Source organism: Ammodytes marinus (assembly GCF_949987685.1).
Source record: "Ammodytes marinus genome assembly, chromosome: 6".
Lineage (NCBI taxonomy): Eukaryota > Metazoa > Chordata > Actinopteri > Uranoscopiformes > Ammodytidae > Ammodytes > Ammodytes marinus.
The window spans coordinates 27,351,372-27,373,518 of NC_137235.1; the positions used below are offsets into that span (position 1 = coordinate 27,351,372).

The window sequence follows — 22,147 nt, forward strand, 5'->3', positions numbered from 1 at the left end:
GGAAAAATAACTCTGAATCAGCAAACAATTGCAATTGGCAGGTTAGATTCTTTTGTCTAAATTGCAATCAGTGCACCCCTATTCATTCTTCTACAATTATTACTGCACACACTAGGATATAATATTAATTGAGAATCTCAAAGGAAGATGACAGGCTCAAAGGTAATTACAGTGAAATGCAAGGGTTAAGGTTATGCAAATTTTCGATCATACTTTGTGTGCTACCAAATTTATTTTTGTGCTACTGAATTTTTTTGCTTGCTAGCACCAGTGCTACCACCTAAAAAAATAAGCGTACAGCCCTTGTCTGGTATAAAGTTTAAACACATAAAAACACATAAATCTGGGTAAACCATATTTTTCTCCAGGCAAAAGTGATATTTTGTGAAACATCAGAGTTTTCATTTGATGGACGTAACAGAGTTTTGAAATAAATGATTACCTTTTTTCATGCGCGCACCAAAAATCAATTTTTTTTAGATCATCTTTGCAGGAAAAGGTGGTCAGTTATCAGCTGTATAGAAGGTGATCCAGGCTACTCCCACAGTGAGGAAATGATGATTACTAATGTTCGTTTAAGTGATTACTAATGTTCGTTTAAGTGAACAAAAGGAAATATTACAGAGGTGTTATACCACATCCGCCACAAGCCATGTGACAACAACAAGAATGTTAGACAAAGTTAGTTTCTTCATTAGTAGTAGTTAGCAAACAAAATCTTCTATTTGAAGTGATTTAATGATGAATTCAGATACCTTTTCCCGGATATTATAGAACCTTCTATTTGAAGTCGGAGTCTCTGACTATGAAAGCAATGAGTACAAATCAAATCAAATCATCAATGTTTTGTTCTGTGATGCAATTTTTTTTTTAAATGTTACAACAAGTCATACGGCAATTAACTCACTCTCTGACCAATGTGTGTCCTCGAAGGTTTTCAGAGCTTCTTTAAAAACCACCACAAAATAAAATAGGAAACAGAGGTCACAATCAACTCCTGCAAAATGATCCAGTGAAATAAAGCCCTGGAATAAAACCTTTGTTAAAGCTGGGGTATATGATTTCTGATTGGTCAAAGTTAATATGAGCTGACACTTTGACCAATCAAAGCGATCGAGGCTCCGATTCTCTGTTCTTATTTGCTGTTGGGACTGTCCATTCACTTTGGCACGACTTTGTTGGTGTAGAGCGTGTCAGGGAGGGACCATAGGGGAGGGACCAAAGAGAACAAGTGGAGCGGTTGAGGTATTTGGATTCGAATCTCTATCCCAACTGCCATTTTCTCCCCAACTCCTCCACCCCAGCTTTAAGCTTCATAATGTTAGATTGTTATAGAAACTGTCGTAACAATGATTATTCAACAATATGTTTGTATGTTTTGGGGACTAAATAACACTCAGGAAATACAAATATACAACAACAAATACAGTAGGCCTATCTCGTTTCTAACTAAAAATGAATAGGCCTATATCCTAACAAAGCAGCAGGATTGACGCATGTTTCACGTGAGCTAGGCCTTTGTCAATGATACAGGATAAAAACACCCAATAAAGTGGTGTTGAAAGAAGATTATTGTATAAAGACTATTGTGAGTGTGACCAACAAACTAATCCTGCTTTATGAGACATTTTTCCACAAACATGTAAAATATGAAACTATTTGTAAATATGAGAATAAGCCACTAATATTCTCATTAAAGTTAGACTTCATATTACAAAAGTTAAAAAGCTGAGTGGGCACTGTGGTTCATTTTCAGAAAATCTGAATACAACATCCACATTAGTGAAGAGCCACGTAGGCCTACAATAGCGGCAGGTGTAGGCCTATGCGTTTTGTTTTTCCCCCCATGGAGATCGTTTTGTGTTTATTGTGGCGTGTGACAGAAACAACAGCGCCGCCCCAAACCAGTGCATTCTGGGTCCAACCCAAGATGGCTGCGCCCTTGCAGAAGTGCTGAAGAAGTGCCTCTCCGGAGAAATTATCGGGATTTTGTGTGTTTTCCGCCAAAAGCGTCCAGCCGAGTCAGCCACCGGGGCCGCCGGATTGTAGGAGAGGACCACGCGACCCCAAGCAATCGCTTAGCGTGGGTCGGTGCTTCGTGTGGCTGTGGCAGACTGTCCGTGTGAAGATGGGCCTCGTCTCCAGCCCCTTCCCATAGCGGAGCGCCGTGGGGAGAGGAGCCGCAGATTCCCCTGCAAGCACGCGCCCGTCCAGCTCGGCTTTGACGGCTTTGACATACTCTACCGGCTGTGGACACTGCCCTACAACTTTCTCACGAGGATTGTTTGCGCTACGGTGTCCGTCATCGTCCGGAGACGGAGAGGAAACTCAGCCCGGGTCGATAGTTATTCCACCGCACCAAGGTCTGTAGTGCACGCAGCACCACCACCACTAGCGCCATTTCTACACATCTGCTCCGTCTCACTTGTCTCTATGCTCGTGTAGTAGTCTCGCAAGCAGCCCCTAGGAAGAAGCTTTAAATAGCACGAGCCACTCTCGCACTCTGACAGACAGCTGACAGCGATAGCCAGCGCGCGCGAGCTGTCAAATTGGCCGCGCTAGTTTAGCTAGCACAGAGCTAGCTTCTGGCCGGTTTTCATTTCTAACTGTACTGCCGGCTGCTTGCTAGAAAACGGCTCCTGACGTGGAGACAAGTTTAACATAGGAACCTAACAACCAGGCCGTGTTCACTGGGCGCACACAACACCTCCTACTATAGCCTACCGTCTGTGGCTTGGGCAGCGTTCACGTGGCCAGCTCCAGGTGCTATACTCTCCGCTAAAGTTACCTGGGTGCTCCTCTAAAGAGCCAGTCGGCTGTCATTAAAAGCTCAGTGTTTTCCTGACGGCTGCAGATGAGTTAGTGTGCTTGGGTTCAGCTGTTATTGTTGTTGTGATTTTTGTTCCACAGCTGTGCCCTTAACATGACTCATAACCGTCATCACATGAACTGAGGGAAGTCTCTTTGGTCATAATAAGCTGGATTCTCAGATTTTAAGTCTTGATAGTGTCATAATGTGTTCAATTCAAACCAATGTCATCAATGGTTTCCTTTTATCTTTTTTGCATCCACTAAGTAGGCTAAATAAATTCACTGCTGGTGTTTCATTAGGAGAGAAACAGAAATCTGTGCACTTCATTTGGCCAATCATCATGTTGCAGGCTTTCGATGGAAGCACTTCTTGAAATAATCACAACAGCACAACAAGCCCTTTAGATGAAAGTTAGGGAAAGTGGAGTGTGTGATGCCTATACTTTCTTTTTATGAACTTTCTTAAAGTAGCCTATGGGAAATGTGTCTCCTATGTTTTTTTTAAAGAAAAGAGCCCAACCTTTAAAATGGGTACGGTTTGATTTACCAGGAATAATATTATCAAAAAATAAGGGCAGTAGGAAGCCAACCAGCTGCTGTCAGTGCTTAGAATTTTTGGATTTCGATTAAATTTAGCCAAAAAAGCATTAAGACAAGACACCTGTACCTATTTTTTAGTGTGTTTTTAACTGTTTTACTGTTATTTTTATAAATGTTTTCTTTTCAATCTGAGGTACTGTATATTTGTCTCATGATGGTTTGAGGCCCTGTAGAGTGGCCCGCTCACAGACTCTTTGGCTCTTTCAATGTTCCACATCGTCATCCTCCTGCCTGCTGTTTTTGTTCTAGCATACACATGCTTGCTGGTGGCATGACTACCATCCCAACTCAGAAACATTGGTTCATTCCCCCATTTCAAAACACATCTGTTTAACACTGCCTTTTTGCGTTTGATGTCAATTGCTCTGCTTCTTTCTGTTGTATTTATTGTTGCTTTTAGTTAATATCGCTCAGTACTGCTTTTTAAAAGTTTTAAATGCCTGTAAGGTGTCCTTGAGTGTCGAGAAAGGCACCTTTTAGATAAAATGCATTATTATCATGCAGAGAAAACTAATTATTCGTGCAATTGATGGATTTATTTAATATAAATCAAGAATCAGGATACAAATGTCAAGATATTCTAATACAGTAATTGAGTGGTTCTATTCTTTTTCATGTTTGGTGTGAGGATAGGTTACCAGCCACAGCCTAAAATGACCATGTTGTTTCTAAGTATCTGTGTTTATTAACGAAAGCTGTCCTCCCCCATAGGGCCCTGATGAAAATGGACTCAGACCTGCTTCCGGCCGTGGGCCTGGCAGAGGAAGAGGAGGCCGACATGAACGACTGGAAACTTTCCCTGGCCTTCATGAAGAAACGGCACTCAGAGAAGATTGAGGGCTCCAAGGCCTTGGCACAGAGCTGGAGGATGAAGGACAGGGTAATGTCTCTCTCTCTCGCTCTCTCTCTCTCTGCTTATTGTAATATCTGCAGTCACTGGGCGGGTTAAGGAGGATGCTTCCTGTGCTGAGCTGTGGTTGGGGTTTGTCAGGCCTCTCCCGATACTCTATTATTTTTTTAGAGGCCAAAGGCTGGTGATAGTGTATATTTTTATTATTGTCAACACATCCCATGACGAAATCGAAACAGACAAAAAAATTGCCCTATTGACACATATTGTCTGTGCACCCGAAGGCTGATATAGTTTATTCTTCTGTGCCATAGAGCTCCATTGGTTTTTTTTAAAGGTGTAAAAACACCACGCCAATAAGGCACATTGTTGCACTGGACTTTATTACCATGAAAACACACCCACACCCGCACCACACACACACACACACACACACACACACACACACACACACACACACACACACACACACACACACACACACACACACACACACTAGTTTATTTTGAGTTGACCTCACATACATCATCCAGTTGTTGTATCAATCCAGCAATGAAAGTAGTCCTAAATAAGTACGCGCTTTGTAATGTAGCGCTTGGTAGCTGATGCACCACAGCAGGAAGATGACAGAAGTTTACCATACTCTAAGCTGAGCTGTTGTGCAGTAAGAGGCAATGGTGGTGCTCATGATTGGTCGAAATTCGAAGCCGGATTCAGCGAAACCAAATGCACCCATGCTACTCGCTGTGCTCTGAGGGGACATCGCTCTTTAGAACAGCCCAGCCGCAAATCATTGGCCATACCCCTCGTCTTTATTACACTGCCAATTCATTTTATTCTGCTGGAGGCTACTCTGGCCTACACTTTGATAGAGGAACCCTCAAAGCATTCCCTCATGAATGGCCATAGTGTATTTCAGCCTACCATAAAGCTGTCGTTTGGTTCCACTGCGGTGCTACCAAGCTGATTTCTCTCATTGCCTCGTGGTTACAGAGAACTATCGTAATAATAATGCCAAGCGCTACGTAGTCATACATAACCCTCACAAACCCTCCCATTGTAGAAAATTCACCCAAATGAAAATGTAACACCTCGACGCTGTTAGGACATCAATGGAATTACACTGCGGTGATTTAAAAGAGGTAATAAGAGCTGGCTGAAATGGGCCTTACCTTTTCAGAAACGTCATGCTAAATCTACTGCGCACCATTCTTCATTGCTCAAAGCGTTTTCAGGCCATAGACCCCCATTTGTACACTTGCGGGAGGGATATGTGCTTTCACATTTCTTGGCTAAGAGTCTAAAGAGAGCTTTTTGTGTTTTTATGTGTAGAACGATGTGGCCTTGAATTTTAAATGTTTTCCTTGGTTAGATCATTCTTTTAAGATGGAATTAATTGCATAATGATGGATTTGAAAGTTATTTTCCAAGATGTCATCTTTTCATGAATACTGTGAGTGGGATATAAGCTTGCTTTGTGCGTACTTTAACTTAATAAGGACGGCTCCAGGGTTAGTTAGTTAAGCATTCATTTGTGTTGTGTCATTTTGTACTGTACAATGCCCAGAAGGTCAATGCAGTATCTCGTACTGTGGAGCGTCTTGTTACAGACGTAATAATCTGATGGATCACACAAGCGCAATGACAGACACAGAGTGGTAGGTTCTTGGCCTCACTGACTGTGAGCCTGTCCAAGCCCACCTGCTATTTTGGTTCATGTTTTTGCAGCGGTGCAAATTGCAGAGGAGCTGGCTGAAGATCAGAATACAGATCAAATAGTAATGTATTGTGATTTTAAAATCCAAAAATCCACTCTGAGACAATCACAGCACTTGTGCCACAGCTTTGAATGTCCCGCATAAACAGGCATAATAATGAGTTCTAACTGGCCTGTCCGACGCGTGTAGAAGTGTGTGTGGTTATTTTGGAGCCGCCTCGTGTCCTGTGGAGTGTGCACATGATTTACTGAATAAACTAGTAAACATGGTGGACAGCGTAATGGAACTGTTGATGCTGCAGATTTTGAAGTCACGGTTAGCCTGGCGTGACATTTTAGTCGTCTAACGGTTTAGACATTTTTGTAAATGTTCAGACCTCTAGTTTAGATGGTTTAGTTAATTTGGGTTTTAAGCCCTATTTTTTTTATTGCTGCATTTGCTTCAAGTATGTTATTCGCTCTTGTTGTCAAAATCACAAAAGCTGTGTCAGTGTAGACACACACACACTCGCTCTCACCCTCACCCTCACCCTCACCCTCACCCTCACCCTCACCCTCACCCTCACCATCAACCTCAACCTCACCCTCACTCTCACCCCTCCTGTGCACCTAGCATACTCCAACATACCTAAAGGTTGGAGTGCTGTTTGCACTAGTTATGGTGCCACTTCCACTAAGATAGGGTCCAGAATGTTAATCTGACCATTCCCTTATAGAGTACTTGCAATATAATTGCTTTGGCTGATATGTTAGGATATCGAGCGAGTTGGTATGCGAACAGCTAAGCCTGGCGGGAGGAGTGTGCAGTGTGAGGCTTTATGAGTGGACTGTGAATGATGTTCTGCATTGTGGGAAATCAAAGGTCTTGCTCTTGGAGACACGCGCACACACACACATACTCAGTGTTGTCTATGTATGGACACAGGAGGAGAGGGAGGGAGGCTGTACAATTACAAGGCCCATTGGTCAAAGTGTGTGTGTGTGTGTGGTTGCACACAGCTGTTTGTGTGCCCCACTCTGTGTGCAGTATGAGTGTGTGTGCATGTTTGCTGTCTCCTGTCAAGTGGAATCATGATAAAATGATTTTCAGCTATACTGTATAAAAATGCTATTAGTGTTGTTCAGAGTACAAGGCCAGGGCTAACTTCATGGCACTAGTTGCTCCTTTAAGGCATAAAAAAATGGACCAAATTGTTGATTATAGAACTGTAAAGAAGCAGCGAAGCATCATTTGTAACAGCGATTTTAATTGCAGCAAAAGGAGCCGAGATTATGTTTCCTTTATTGAGCTGCCAGACCTGCGGTGTGAAATGAAAGCAGCAAGCTTGGCAGGGACTGAATGAGTGGGATTAGGTTTGTAATGATTTAATATGGATTTTACATTTGAAAGGAAATTTGAAAAACGGCTGCTGTGCGTTGTAGTTTTAGGCCTATTTTCATTCTTTTTCTCACAGTGAACATAGAGAACATGACACCTGTATCTTGAAGGCAAACAATCATGTACCTCGACCTGGTGACATAACTGTGGCTTCACAGGCTCTGGCTGTTATTGATCCACAGATGGGACCTGGTTTTTAGCCTGATAGCTCAACAAAACATTAACTGACATTGTAGGGTTGTAACAAACTCAAAGGTTTTGAATATAATAGTACAACTTTCTATGAATCACATATCTATAATGTATTATGGACCCCAGCATAATGCATTATGACCATAGACTGCATGAAAAAAACCCAACCAGTTTCTGTCCAATCAGAGAAGCAGTATGAGGTGCTGTAGCGTAGACACTTCCACTGTCGATTCACTGTCACCACGTGGTGTTGAAATTGAAATGGATGGTGTGATTCTGAACATTATGATAATTGAGCTTGTCATGGTCATTCTTTTGACTGATGAGATTGCAGTTTTACTGCATTATTGTGGCTTATAGCTCTAAAGATGCATAATGCATGTAAGTAAGGGCTCATTAATTCATCTTTCTCAGTCAGATGCTGTTAAACAAGACGGTGTGTCTGTGTTCCTTTGTTTACTTCAGTGGTACAATCGTACAAAGTGTTTTTTTTGTAATTAAAAACAAAATGATTAACACCTGTCCTGCAGGGTTTAATTGGGAAAAGAACTAGAGGTTGTAAATGTACCCTGTTTTCACAGCAGACATGTTGACCTGTGACAGTAGCAGAGAGCACAGGTGTTACTAATAAATGAGGGTTCTATTTCAAGTGTTCCAGTGACAGCATGTCAGTGAGACAACACGAGCAGTACCAAGAGCCTTCAGCCGTCATTCATTTTATTATTCACACATTTTATTTTACTGTGCCATCATGGCAGTTAGGGCTGGGCGATATTGGCTAAAATCAATCAATATCTCAATATATTTCAAATCTCCTCTAGAGCACATCATAAATGCTCAATTTAATTTTTATTTATTTAAATAGTTCTTTCAAAATGTGTCTGCACTAACGATGTATTAAATGAAACAACATCTTGTATATATTCTTTTGTGCTTTCTATTGTAACAATTTAAAACTTGCACATGGCAAAGATTTTGCGCATTTTATTGTTTGTTCCACATCCTTCACTACTACACTATGGACCCATTCCAGCGCCATTTTATTTGGAAACAAATTTGTCCTACACCATCTTCTGTTAATCTGTAAATGGGGAACACTAATATCTGCCATATCTCATTGACGACTGATATAAATGTACATGCAGGACAGGTTGTGTTCTATTTTATAAAAAATGTTGCCTACATAGTGTATACCTTTTTAGTCAATTGTTCACAATAAACGGTGTGCACCTCCCTTGGTGCTTCCCATAATAAATGTGCTGCCGTGGGTGTGTGACGTCAGACCAAAAACTTTGCGTGAAGTCGGGGTAATCGTTCGTACAGTGGCCGCCATCGGCATCATGCGCGCCCCCCTCCTTCTGCTCGTTTGCCTGTCAACAGCAGCCGTCTTTTTTTCTTCTTCTCTCCTCTGTCGTTTTGGTTTTTCAGTGAGATGTATTTTTAAAGGCCACTCATAAGACTTCATTTTGGATCATTTGAATCATGAGTACTATGGTTTTCTTTATTTTCATTTGCACCATTAATTTGGTCTTTTAATCTTAAATTGTATGTGGCATCTAAATCACTACAGCCACGTTTAACTGATGGGACACAGTTGGTTTGAATTGCACTTCTTGGCAGTACTTTTTATTGACTTATGTGTGTGGTGAAGTTCTGTTATGCAAACATATGTTTAGACTACTTCCATTATCTTTGGGGCAACAAATGAGGCCAGTTTCACATGAATTGAGATTCATTAAACAGAAACAGGTACATGGGTCTTTGTGCGTACAGACACAGTTTTGGTGGAGAATCAACCCAGAGTTTTATGCATCTGGCTCTGGTTGAAATATAACTGTAAAAGCTGGGTGTGAGTTGACGTATGCACCGCCATATGCACAGAGACACTTCTCTTCCCACCTATTTCCACCTGGGGAGCTGTGAGCTGTATGACGTCAGAGAGGCTTTTTTTTACGCAAACCCTGACGTCACCTCTTTCCACTCTCACATTGTAGCCACTTTAGAAACCCTGCCAGCATCCTGTCTACCTCCGATGCCCATTTGTGCCGGCCCAATATCCTGTCAGACCTAGAAATGGCTCTTCTGGGGCTTATTTTTAGGACTATGTGTGCGCATGGGGGGGTGACTGTTCGGCTTATCGAGTGTGAAGGTGAATCAGATTTGATATTACTAAGCCAATAACAAATGGAAAGGGATTTATAACTGTAAACTTTTTTTGTAGAGACCGTTGTACAGTATGTACTCTAGAGTGAAGACTCTGGGAATGAGCAGCAGGGTATACACCATCTGAGTGGCAGCCAGAAGTTTGTCTAACAATATTCTGTACACAGCGTACATTTTTGATGCTGCCTAGCCTACCCCTCCAGTTGTAAATCGCTTTGGATGAAAGCTTCTGATAAATGACATGTAATCTAATCTTAAAGTCTAATCTAAATACTACTTGAGTAAATTGTGAACCTTTGCTGTGTTTAACTTTTACTCTGCTTTAGAATTGTATTTTTGATAACTCTAAAGAGGGAACCATAGCTAACAGCGTGCTTTCATACTGTAATTTAAGTGTCCTGTGAGCAGGCTAAGTAATAGTTCCTAAAATACACCCAGTCATCATGGGAGGCAAGTGTCTGCTCCAATCAAAGAACATGCAACGGAAAACACTTTGTCATAAGGAACTTATCTCACAAATACATTGTCAGGGAAAACAATCAAATAAAGCCTAGATATGCTAAAACAGGTGTGAACAAATCCACATATTTTGTTGTGTAGACCTGTTTTCATCGAAGGATAGCATCACAAAAAAGTTTGCCTTTCTTTTTGATAAAGGGGGAACTGTGTTTTCCTTCTTAGATGCTTCACTGTACATCTGTCTTGCTGGTTTGCAAGTTGAACGTTTTTAATGTTGTCCCTACTGTACTGTACCGAACTGTACTGTACCGAACTCGGTGGAAAGTAACGAGGCAATAGGAGTTAATCTCCTCACCAGAGAGATTCAAGAGGAACTTTGTGTCACTCTGGGCTCAGTTGTACCCTGCTGTGTGGAAACTTTGCTTGCGGGCTAATATGCTGCTCAGTGTTTAATGTGAACTGATCCCAGCCCATGGAAATTCAGTAGTAGTAGTATACTTGCTTTGTTTGGAGTTTGTTGTAATTACATTGTTGCTACAAGACTTTGTTAGAGCAGGATGTAGAATTGTCTGAGCAGTTTGTGGCTGTGTGAAAGTGGCCTGCTGGTGTTTTCTAGAACAATGTTCTTTCAAGGGATTTTATTTTTAAAAATGAAGTGTATTCGTCATTAATGTAAGCTCCCTTATGAACTGGTTCACAACAGACTGGATCTTTTCTATTTGATCAATATTCAAATATTGAAGATAAGTTGTCCCAAGGTTTATTAGCAGGCGGACATAGCACGTGATTTTTGAGTCAGAGGTGGCTCGCGCGTACACGCATTCATGGACACACACTCTCTCTACACTTATTTTAAGTTCTCTCATGTTCCTCCCTGCTGTTTTTTCCACAAATGTTTTGCCTCCTGGGTGTTTCAACACAGGAGTAATTAAATCAATAAGTCGTCAATATCCAAGGCCATTTGAATAATGTGCTATCAGACAGGTGGTCCGTGCGGCTCTATCTTCTGCATCATTAGTCGAATGAAATCAATGCACACAGTTCATTAGGCAGCGTATAGACTTTTTGCCACAGGGGCAGTGAAAACATAATATATTTGCGAGGCACAAAGGATAATTATATGCAAGTTATTGTTTATCACTGTCGAATCAATGCAGTGGGTTTGCCATGGTTAGTTTTGTGGGAAGCTCCAGCTTAATGACCACTTGTTAGCAAGCTTCCACTGCCTCTGAAGAAGAGATATCCAAGAGAAGAGGTATGCGATCCACCTATTTATAAATCCTTTTTTTGGAAATTACATTTCTTCGTATTTGGAGAGTATTCCAAATCCACAACTCTGTTAAGTGTTTTCTGGACTTTGAGCCTAAGCAAACAGTATCTGACCTGTTACTGGCAGCCAGCTACCACACACCTGGAGGAGATTGAAGCTCTCCAGCCATTGTAACAACCTTCATTTATTGCGGGCCTAACAAATGGAATAATCAAGGGCCATTGATCGACGCACAACTAGCGCTGAGGGCTTCTTAAAAAGGGCGGAGAGGGAAAGGGCTGCAAAGTCCCCAAGCGTCCTCTGCAGTTATTAATGACAGGACGACGGCAACCAATTATATGCACAGGGCCAAACAGGAAGACACATGCACACATACATCTCAATTATCTTTGGCTCTCTCCCACCCTTCGGTCTGTCACTTTTTACACACTTATTATCTCCACAAAGGGTCAGAGTCAGACATTGTGGGCGAGAAAGCAAAGTGTTGTGAAAGCGCATGCTCTTTCACTTCTCTCACTATGTCTCGGTCTGTGTCTTTGTACTCCTCTCCTCTTGTGCCTTCTACTATATCTCCACACACAGAAACATTTCTTATTCAAGGTTATGCGGTCCTGCACTACTGCTTTTAAATTTGTACTTTGGTTGAGCTATTTCTTACCAATTAATACTACGGTCAAATGTAAGAGGCCAGGGCTCATTTGATAAAGGGACCCTTATTATAGGTTAAATGGTGCTTTAGTTCTCAGTGGGAATCCTTGCTTAGTATCTCGGCTCTCCTTCTCACTCTTTTTTCATATTTCTGTCCTTAATGGTCCTGTTTCTTTAATTACAGTCCTATACATTTGCTGTTTTTTGGACAGGATTAAAAACATTTTTATTGCGGACTACTGTTGAGCTTGAGCAGGCTCTTGCTTCTGGTGTTAGGCGCATTCAAATTCGTCTTTTCGCATATCCCCTCTCAAGTTACCATACTTCAGTTCGGAGGTGGTCAAACCCAGGGTCAGCCATAGTACAGCGCCCCTGGAGCAGTTTGGGTGCCTTGCTCAAGGACACAATGGTAGAGATGGTGGGCACTGTAGATGTAATACCAGCCACACTCATTTTTAACACGTAACAGAACAACTATTAAGTGGACTTTTTTTGCTTTAGTTACTACATCACCAAAACAGTTCACATAGATCACTCCAGCTTAGTCTGCTTCCATTAATGTTTGTTTTACCTTTAATGGGAACTACACAGCCAAATGAACAAGGGAGTCAGAGTGTGCATGGTAATATGTGAGATAAACAAGCAGATAAATCAATGAGAATAATCTTTGTGCATTCACACTCAAATGCAACGCTGCACTGCAATGATGAGCCTGCAGAGGAAAACATCGCTCTCCTTCCTCTGCATTAACTCTCATCCAAATGAATATCAAATGTATTATAAATGTCCTGGGTTGGTTGGATGCTGGACGCTCACAAATCACTTTCAGCGGGGGGGGGGGGGGGGGGGTTTGTTTATATCAGGATGTTAATATTGAGCCACTTAATCGTAGCCCTGGATCAAAACCAACCTGATGCCATTGTGCTGCCATTAGGTTTAGTCTCTTGTCCTCACTTAAATAAATGAAAGGCTTAGCATCTTCTCTAGAGAGTAAGCATTTCACCTGCCATGACAGTAACATCTTTTCTCTCTCTTTGGACGGTGCATTAATACGTCTCCCGGTGTGTGCTGTCATTTTAGCTGTTGTCTTTTAAAGGGCAATCCTTGCCCCGGCTCTTTCCGGTCAAGCCTGTATTCTTCCTTGTTTATCTTTTAGCTATACATGCCTTTCCCCAGGGCATTGGTGTCGATATTTTGCAGCCCTTGCAGAGCTTGTAGAGAACAGGCATGCTTACATATGACTCAATTGCTTTGTTTTGTTTAAAGGCCACATGGTTCATTTATTTAATATATTCTTTCTGTCACATTGGATGGAGCTGCTTTACAACTTCAACAAAGAGTGAAGTCGGACACATTGGGGAAAAAACATAATAGTAAAGAGCTTAATAAACAAAATGGCGATCCTTGACCTTCCAAACACTTTGAACCGCTGAGATACACACACATATACAAGCGAGTGCACACGGGGCCTCAACAGTGCAGTGAAAGATAGCCTGGAAGAGTGACGTTACCAGTTGACTCGAGCTCATAGTTACTGTAAGTGCAATGAAATCCAATAATAATAATTAATAGCCAAAACTTTATCAATGCAAAAACATGTATTTGTAGAACATAAAATAAATATTTAATGACATCAGTTTTGTGTATATAGTAAGAATTAGTGCATGGACACGTTGCTCCCCCCGACCCCAGCCGCCATAACATCAGACATTTAAATATATAAAGACTGCAAGACTGCAATACATGAAATGCAATATACCTAAGTAAAGAAATCATCATACAAAGCTGGAAAATGTACCTATCCTATTATTAGTGCTCTGTAGTTGGTTAGTTAATTGTTAAGATACCCAGTCTTTCACAGTCAGTAAGGTGCCTGTCAGTCAGCCACGTTCTGTGCTTTGTTTTGATTATTTTCGCCTGTGAAAATGCCATCTCATGGAGATAAGTGGAGCCTAAGTAGGCTTTGACCTTCTGTGCCCAGGGGGAGGCTTATAGGTCCCTGAAACCTGCTGTCATTTGCCCTGACTTGCTTTTTTTTTATCGACACTTTGCATTTTAATAACTTCCATGTCAGCTCATTTTGGCTAAGAAAATGCATCCCTTTACTTACTATCTGATGGATCCAGTGTCAAAGAAAACGGAAAGAATGGGGTTTGTTTGTGATGGATTTGACAATGTCCACCCGATGTCATGCATTTCCTGAAACTGCCTGTCAAATAGATGTGTTAGTTTTGGCAAATAGCCACATATTGTTTATGTTTAGCTTGTCTCACATTCTGTGCCAGTATCTCCAATTAGGAAAGAGTGTCAGTCTCCCATTACTCAACTTTGGCCATGAATACATTGACAATGATAATTATGTGTGTCGTCTATTTGCCCATTCTGCTTGAAATCTAGAATCCGTGCATCCTCTGAAGGCAAATCGAAATAAATCTCTGCAAAGTTTTGCCACTAATCAACCCATAGTAGCAAGTCACAATAAGCTGCATCAGCTTAGTGCAGTAAAGGAGTGACCAACCAGTGCCCTATAGCAGGGATTCAAGGAAATTTAGATTCAAATACATTGCTTCTTTTTTAGCATACCAACTTCAGCATTCAGCTCAAAGCAGTGCTGTGATGTACAGCTTCTCAGAGCTGATAGCATAGCATACATTTCTGTAATGTCACCTTATGTTCACTTTTTTTTTAAATGTTTTTTACAGTATCCAGGGCATTGTTTACCGAAGTAAAGATGTGCATCAGTTCATTCATCAGAATGGGTTCTTGTAAACCATACACAGAGGAAAAGGGGTCGGGTCGAAGAGGTCAAGTGAAAATGGATTTGTGTGTGTTTGTCCACAAGCACAGACCTTTTTTACTCCGTTTGTGGGAAAGCAGAGGGTGCCTTAATTACCCTCACAAGTGCCCTTTTAACCCTGCTCAGCCACAGGATGTCGTGTAACCCACTGTGTGCACACATTACATGTTCTCTATAGTTCACATTACACACAGAGAGAGTATCTTACACTACCTGCAAAAGGTCATTTGGCACTATTACATTGACCTACATGACAGAGTGTTAGGTGTAGAAGGTTATAGCTCTCAATGTGTGTGTATGCAAACAGTATATACATTGAAGTTTTTTTACACCAATATTAAGATCATCCAATCTTGATGGTTTTTAGACATTGACAGTAAATGACTCAGTTCGTTATCAGCATGCCTCTAGGGATGACGGTTGGTCGGTCGGCCCACCATTTTGGTCCGGGCTATATGTGTTATTCATCAGATTCAGGTTTATTTTCATTGCAAAGAGTACAGAGACAAACGAAATGCCACCAGTGCAAACTGCAGAAAAGGGCAAGGTAATGTACATATGTATAGAGTTATGAAAATAGTTGTGAGGGGTAAATATATATAGGATATTTGAAGTATTATTGAAAGTGTTTTTGATCTAGCCCTTTACTAGGATATATTGTGTCCTCACCTTTTTAAGTTCTCCTATCCCTCTGTAGACTAAAGACCATCCAAAATACTTTGAATTTGAATTTGAATTTTTTATTTTATTTCAGACATATCAAAAACAATACAAAACAAAATGAAAAGCATAAAAATACAATAAACAAAATGTATGTTTAAATGACTTCACAAAAATAAAACAAATTATCTGTATTGATGTGATATGCCTGAAAAGGAGCAGGAAGAAGTATACACTTATTTAATCCTACCCCTTTTTAAATTGACTTAACTTGACATAAAGGGAGAAATTTGGGCTCAGGGTTATGTATAAGTAGTTATTTCAGCAGAAGTAATATACAGAATAAACAGCTAGAGATATGATATGAATATGTATCTAGGTCAGGTATACACTCATGCACCAGTATGTGGATTTCTCTCTGTTTAGCTTTTCTAGAAACTCTTAAAAAAAATACAGCAATTTGTTGAAACGTCTCAGAATAATACGAGAGTACTGTTGTCGAAATTCCAATTCTTGAGCATTTAAGATAAAGAGACATGATGATGAAATATTGAGTGGTCTGCTCTGGTCAAACCATCTACAAGAAACAGTTGTCCTGTGTCAATGGCCAGCATCCGGCAGGAGTTATCAAGTGACCCTCCTTTGTACATGTAGAATGTATAACTAAGCTAAACGTCACTTAGCCTGATGGCTGTAAGGAGCACTGTAAGAAATAGTCTTTCATCATAACAATATAAAATCACAATGTTACGTTTCGACTTTCTGTTTTTGGTAAGCCCCTCTTATCTAACCCTGTTAGATAAAGGTAAGCGAAGCAAGGGGCTGTGTTGGTGTGGACTGTGGAGCATGTTTCTTCAGGATACCACAGGATCTCGGAATACAACCGGAATATGATCCATGAGTCCAGACTCCAAAATCTCAAATCACTGCTCAGCTGTTTAGAATACTCCAAGACAGGTTTTGTTATCCTGTTGCAACGATGGAAAAGGCAACACCATTCGTATTGTTGCATGGTGTTTGATTGGCTACCGCAAATTCTTACCTGATTACATCATATTACGGCTAACTTGAGGCAGGTTCAACTTTTCTTGCTTGACGAACTTTGCATTGTTTACATCTCTTAATCCCCAGACCAAATGTGGAAAGTGTGAAAGTCCTTTCACTATAACAACTGTGGAGTTTCCCCTGAGCGTACACTTAGCTTTTCACTGCTCCACTGTAGCTTCAGTGGCTAGCGGGAGCAGCATAATGTGGTTTACTGGAAAACTTCCACAGCCGACCTGAATACAAGCCTGTGTACCAAGTGAGATAACTGATTGTGTTGTGTGTCCTCTCCCTTCAGATGAAGACAGTGAGTGTGGCGCTGGTGCTGTGTCTCAACGTGGGAGTGGACCCTCCTGATGTGGTCAAGACTTCCCCGTGTGCCAGACTGGAGTGCTGGATAGGTGAGTTTCTCCCACAGATCCACACCAACGTGAATGCCCAAATGGACAAGCACTTAAACGCAACAAAACATTTAGTGCATGCATCTCAAGCACAGGCCTCATTTGTCATAAGGGCAGCGGTTTTATTTGTCAGCATAAAGCATATCGGTATCTCCCGCAAACTTGCCAATACATTCATCTCTGCCTTGCGGAGCGCGATTTGATCCGTGCTCAATCTATAATCTGCTTTTCTTCATGCCATATTGATTCACTCTCATCAATATTTCAACCTGAATGTCTGCTGCGATTTTTCCAAGTCTGCTTTTGATTTAGCAAGAAGCATTTGATGCTGAAATCATGAACTATAACTTGCCTGTGAAATCATGGCATGGAAGCAACCTTCGGCTGAATGTTGAACTAACGGTAGCCTGCCTCCTCAGATTGCAACATTTTACTAGATAAGATTGACAACAATATTAATGTTCGTGATGAATTATATGATTAAAGTTGGTCTGTCAGCTCCATATTGAGTGTATGTGTGTGTCTGTGTGGTTTTCCTTTGCTCTGACAGTTTTGTGCTATGTGCGTGATTGCAATGTGCTTGATAATGTGCTTTTCTTGCCAGATCCTCTGTCGATGAGTCCACAAAAAGCCCTGGAGACCATCGGGGCCAACCTGCAGAAGCAATATGAAAACTGGCAACCCAGGGTGAGTGGGTTCACACGGACCAGCGTCCCTCATTTTTGTCACATGTTCCTACACGTAAAGAGCTGAATGAAATAATGCTTACAATAAAGCAACTAGAAACTCATAAAATGAATCCCGGGCATGACAAAGGCTTGACCTTGGTCATATAGTATTATCACTGATCGAGTTTGGCATCCCTTGAGCCACTGTAATGTTTTTTTCAAAGCTGTTTTATAAGCCGTTTTATAGATTTTGGCAGTCCTTCAGGTTTTTGTCAATGCTGGTAACCTTAGTGATGTTGGTCACCCCTCACAGTACCGGCCCACAGTAAGGGCTTTTTACACAGCTGTGTCTATGAAAACCATGTTTTGGGGAGGGGGGGGGGGGGGTGTATCAAGGATGGCACATTGTACCTTCTGATGTGTTAAAAACACAATTCTTGTGCAGATAAAAGCTACTTAAAGAGGACCTATTATACTACTTTTCTGGTCTTAATTTCTTGTTTTACACTGCTATAGAGCAACCTGACACGAATCACATCACAAAAAACTATGTAGATTTTCGGGAAGCTCTTTCTCTTATTTTGGCGATCCAGCACGTCCTGTCAACACTTGAGTGTGTGTGCTTCGGCAATCTCCGCTCCCTCCGCCTGTGCATCGGCCATCTCCGCTACCCTCCCCCCCCTCCTGCAAACCCCACTCCGTTGTGATTGGTTACCTTCCTTCCGGAACACTTTCAGTGGCGGGAAGCGCGAGCATGGACCTATAAGAGCGCGAGGCAGACGCGAACAGGGAAGTGACAGCATTACCATACATGGAAACATCCGCGTGGTGACTTCACAAAGTTACATGCGACGTCACAAAGTTACGGAAGGGTAGACCGCTTTGAACACGTGACTTCTCGACTGGCTAGAATAGTGTTTAGTGCTCTGCACAGACACCCCAGACGGTCAGCAGGGAATACGTCGAAATGCATGTAAGTCATTATTTGATAATTTAGTATGGTTAAGCATGACTATGAATCATCATAACAACGTTTATAGGTCATAAAAGTCATAAAGCATCATAGGTCCGCTTTAAAGGTGTGAAAACGTGCACAGAATTGCGTTTTTCAATGTGTACATTTTGCAGACAAAACACTTTACTCTGTGTGACTACATGAGCTCATCCATAACCTTGTTGAATGTGATCATGAACAGACCGTTAAGAGCACAGCTGTCATTGAAATTCTGTATCCCTTCATTCAACGCATATCACTTGAATGTGTATTATGGTGAGAGGGTTCATTTTAGAAACTCCATTGTGTCAGTTATAATGCACTCCCTGTATGACTATGCAAACAAAACTCCCACATGCTCTCGACAGTGATTCATTATTTTATTTTATTTTTATCTTAAACGGACCCATCACTTGGTCTTGTGCATTCAGCTGTTACAAGTGGCAGTTCCACTCGCTTTTTTTTAGCAGTAAGAGAGCTTAGTGTTTTCCCAGAGGCTCCTCGGCCCCCCAGCATTGGAGCGTCAATGTTTGAACCTTGCTCCTTAAACAGTCCTAAATAATCCCCCTTTCCATTAAGACAGGCCCCTGAGGAGGACAACTCGAGGTCTATAAGAGAAGGCTACATAAGTCAGGCCGTATTTACACTGCCTTTTTACAATGCACAATTCCGTGGCCTCAATTGGATCCGAGAATATCTGACTCCATGTGCTTTTTTACTGCTTATACGTGCATAATACAAACAATTATCTGTTCCACATTCATTTGCCTGTTTGGTAGGATAGCAAAAGAAGTGAGAAATGAGGTAAGAGCAGATGTATGAAGAGCCGTCCCAGCAGGGATCAGCTAAAGGAATGTACGCTCAGGCTGGGTTGACCCGTGAGGTCAGAGGGAAAAGGTTGGGAGGAGCGCAGGAGGAGTGGGAGGGTGAGAAAGCATTTTCTTTTCTTTTTTTCTTCTTTTTTTTGAAGCCTGAGGATTCACAGCACTGCAGCGTTCGCCAACACGCATTACATAAACTGTTGACAAAGCAATCAATTACATAGCCGCTATTCACCCGCTCTCCCACCGACATGGGACATCCTGTAATTAGTTCATTTCAGATAGGTACAGTCCGTGAACACTAGATCTGAGGAAAAATCTAAATTCCATTTAGTCCCCAGCAACTCCTGGGAAATATATTATATTATATATAATATAGTATATGGCCAAAAAAAGTCAAATAGGCAAGAGCCCTCCAACGGTCAAAAACTGCAGTGATTTGATGCCAAGTAACCCAGTGGTTGACACTAACGGTTGCCCGCTTGCCCGGGGCAACTGAAAATAATGTTTGGGCAAGTTGAGATTGCTTCTTGGTTGCCCGGACGGGCAAGTGGATTTTAGAGGGTTTGTCTGTAGTCTAGGCTATGTATTCATGTGTTTTACAGTCTGCAAAACATTTTTTTTGCCGCTAACTCACACAAAATAGATCGGCAATTGAGCAGCTGCGCGCGGCAGCCAGCAGCATCACGGTCGCTCTTTCGCACTCGATCTCTCTATCTCTCTCTCTCACACACACACACACACACACACACACAGCCTGTGTGCGCGCAGTTTCGCTGTCTACGTTCCGAAAGCCGGCTCTATCCTACAGACCTGGTTCCGCTATATTCAAAACCCAGAAATCAATAACGTTTGAGCTTATCGATACCGCTATGGAGTCCAGTAGGCTAGGTCACATTATATAATTTTAAATATCGAGTCGGGTCATCTTCATCTAATTAGGCCTACTTCAGCGTATTATTCCATCACTGGACCGCATCATGGACTGTAAAAGTGTTCTACCTTCGACTGTCTTGAAGAAACTCCTTCAACCCGCTCCGTCTCAAAAAAAAAAAAAACTCTTGTCTGCTGAGCCGCTGCCGCTGCAGACGGGCTCCGCACCGTCTCATCATTCATTCAATGCAGCGGTGATCAACAAACGAGAGACTGTAGCAAGTCCCGCAGTTAAAAAATCGGATAGTTTTTAAATCCATATTAAAATCTGCAGGATAAGACCTAGTTAGCTAAAAAAAATCGCAAACGGTTCAAATGTGATGTGTTCAGGTCGGCTCAGTAAAATGATTATTAGACAAAGGTCAATAAAATGACATCATGATGTGTTCAAATGTAACATCAAGAAAATAAGAAATTTGAGTTTTTTGCGGGAAGCTTGAATAATAGCCTACAGTTTGGGTAAAAAACTTGTTTTCCCAGCAATATAAACTAAATAGTAGGCCTAAATATGGAATTATGACCTGCTTAAAGTCCTATCCTGAGCTCTGCTCATCTTATAAGCAATTAAAGCAATAATACCAGTTCTCTTTAAACAAAATAATAGAAAGGTATCAATAAAGATTTGGATTGTGGAGTCTTTATAATGGTATCAATATGAATAGAAATTAATGATCCCCCTCCTTACTTACAGTATAACTGGGCAATAGCTTTAACATGGTGGACTTTAATAATTTTATGGCACACAATCACTTTTTGGCACAATGTGACCATTTTAAATAAGTAAAATTTTTCTGAGGAAGCTAACATTCAGCTTGACTCTGAGCTAGACTGAGTTTTCTGAGCCCCTGGGCAAGGTGCATGGCAAAAAGAGGTCCTTTCAGGATGCTGCAGCAGGACCAAGCGCTTGGTGTAGTGTGATGTCATGATATATAGGCTTATATGAATTGTTGTTGGTTTTATGTGGTCAGGATGAGACAAGTAAGCAGTGTTTACATTTAAGAGATAAGAGATCGCTAAAATGTATAATTCAATTAGCCTATACTGTATATATCATTGTTTAACAGTTTTTTTTGGGCAAGTGAACACAACATTCGGGCAAGTAAAACATTACCTGTACTTGCCCTATGGGCAAGTGCATTTGAAGCCTTAGTGTCAACCACTGAACCAACATGGCATACTCTACTTTACAGGTTTCTAAGGACATTTTTTAAACTATAGGCAAATGTTAAGCAAAAAATGTAAAGTTTAGAAGTCAACAAGGTGTCATGACAAGTGACAGCTGGCAGCAGGGCTGGTGTTGTGTGTGTGTGTGTGCATGTTCTCACTGAGCCTCAATGCTGCACAGTTCTACACACTGCAATTGTTTTTTCAGATTGGTCCTTTCCCAAATATACAATTTTAAATGATGTATATTTTGGTTGGTTGGTTTTCTGCTTGTGATTGTCTTAACCTCATACACGGTGAAAGTTGGAGGAGGGGGGCTGTATTTTTTTCCCCGGCATTGTTGTTATTTTGCCTCATAATGGCAGTTAAATGTGTTCAGTCTCATTGATAAAGTAGTATTGGGGAAATCTATTCCTTTGAAAAAGCAGTGATGTTGAGGGTGTGGTTTCCTTTGAGTTTGCAAGGAGTTGCTACCAAATAGTCATCATGTGACAAATGATGGTCATGGGAACAGGAAATGAGACGTGGTTCAGTGCCAACATATAAAAAACACCAAACTGACCAGAACTTCTTTTTT

General features: G+C 41.3%; 1 protein-coding gene across 4 annotated transcripts in view; it reads left to right on the top strand.

Annotated features, from left to right (window-relative positions):
- The first annotated feature begins 1,945 nt into the window (after positions 1-1,945).
- Positions 1,946-22,147, top strand: part of rptor (regulatory associated protein of MTOR, complex 1) — a 158,804-nt gene continuing 138,602 nt past the window's right edge. For all 4 annotated transcript variants that reach the window (XM_080029311.1, XM_080029310.1, XM_080029312.1 and 1 more), the window contains exons 1-4: positions 1,946-2,363; positions 4,123-4,291; positions 16,888-16,990; positions 17,595-17,677. In XM_080029311.1, the coding sequence (XP_079885437.1) occupies positions 4,130-4,291; positions 16,888-16,990; positions 17,595-17,677 (348 nt within the window). In that variant the 5' untranslated portion in view covers positions 1,946-2,363; positions 4,123-4,129. The remainder of the gene's footprint in view (positions 2,364-4,122; positions 4,292-16,887; positions 16,991-17,594; positions 17,678-22,147) is intronic.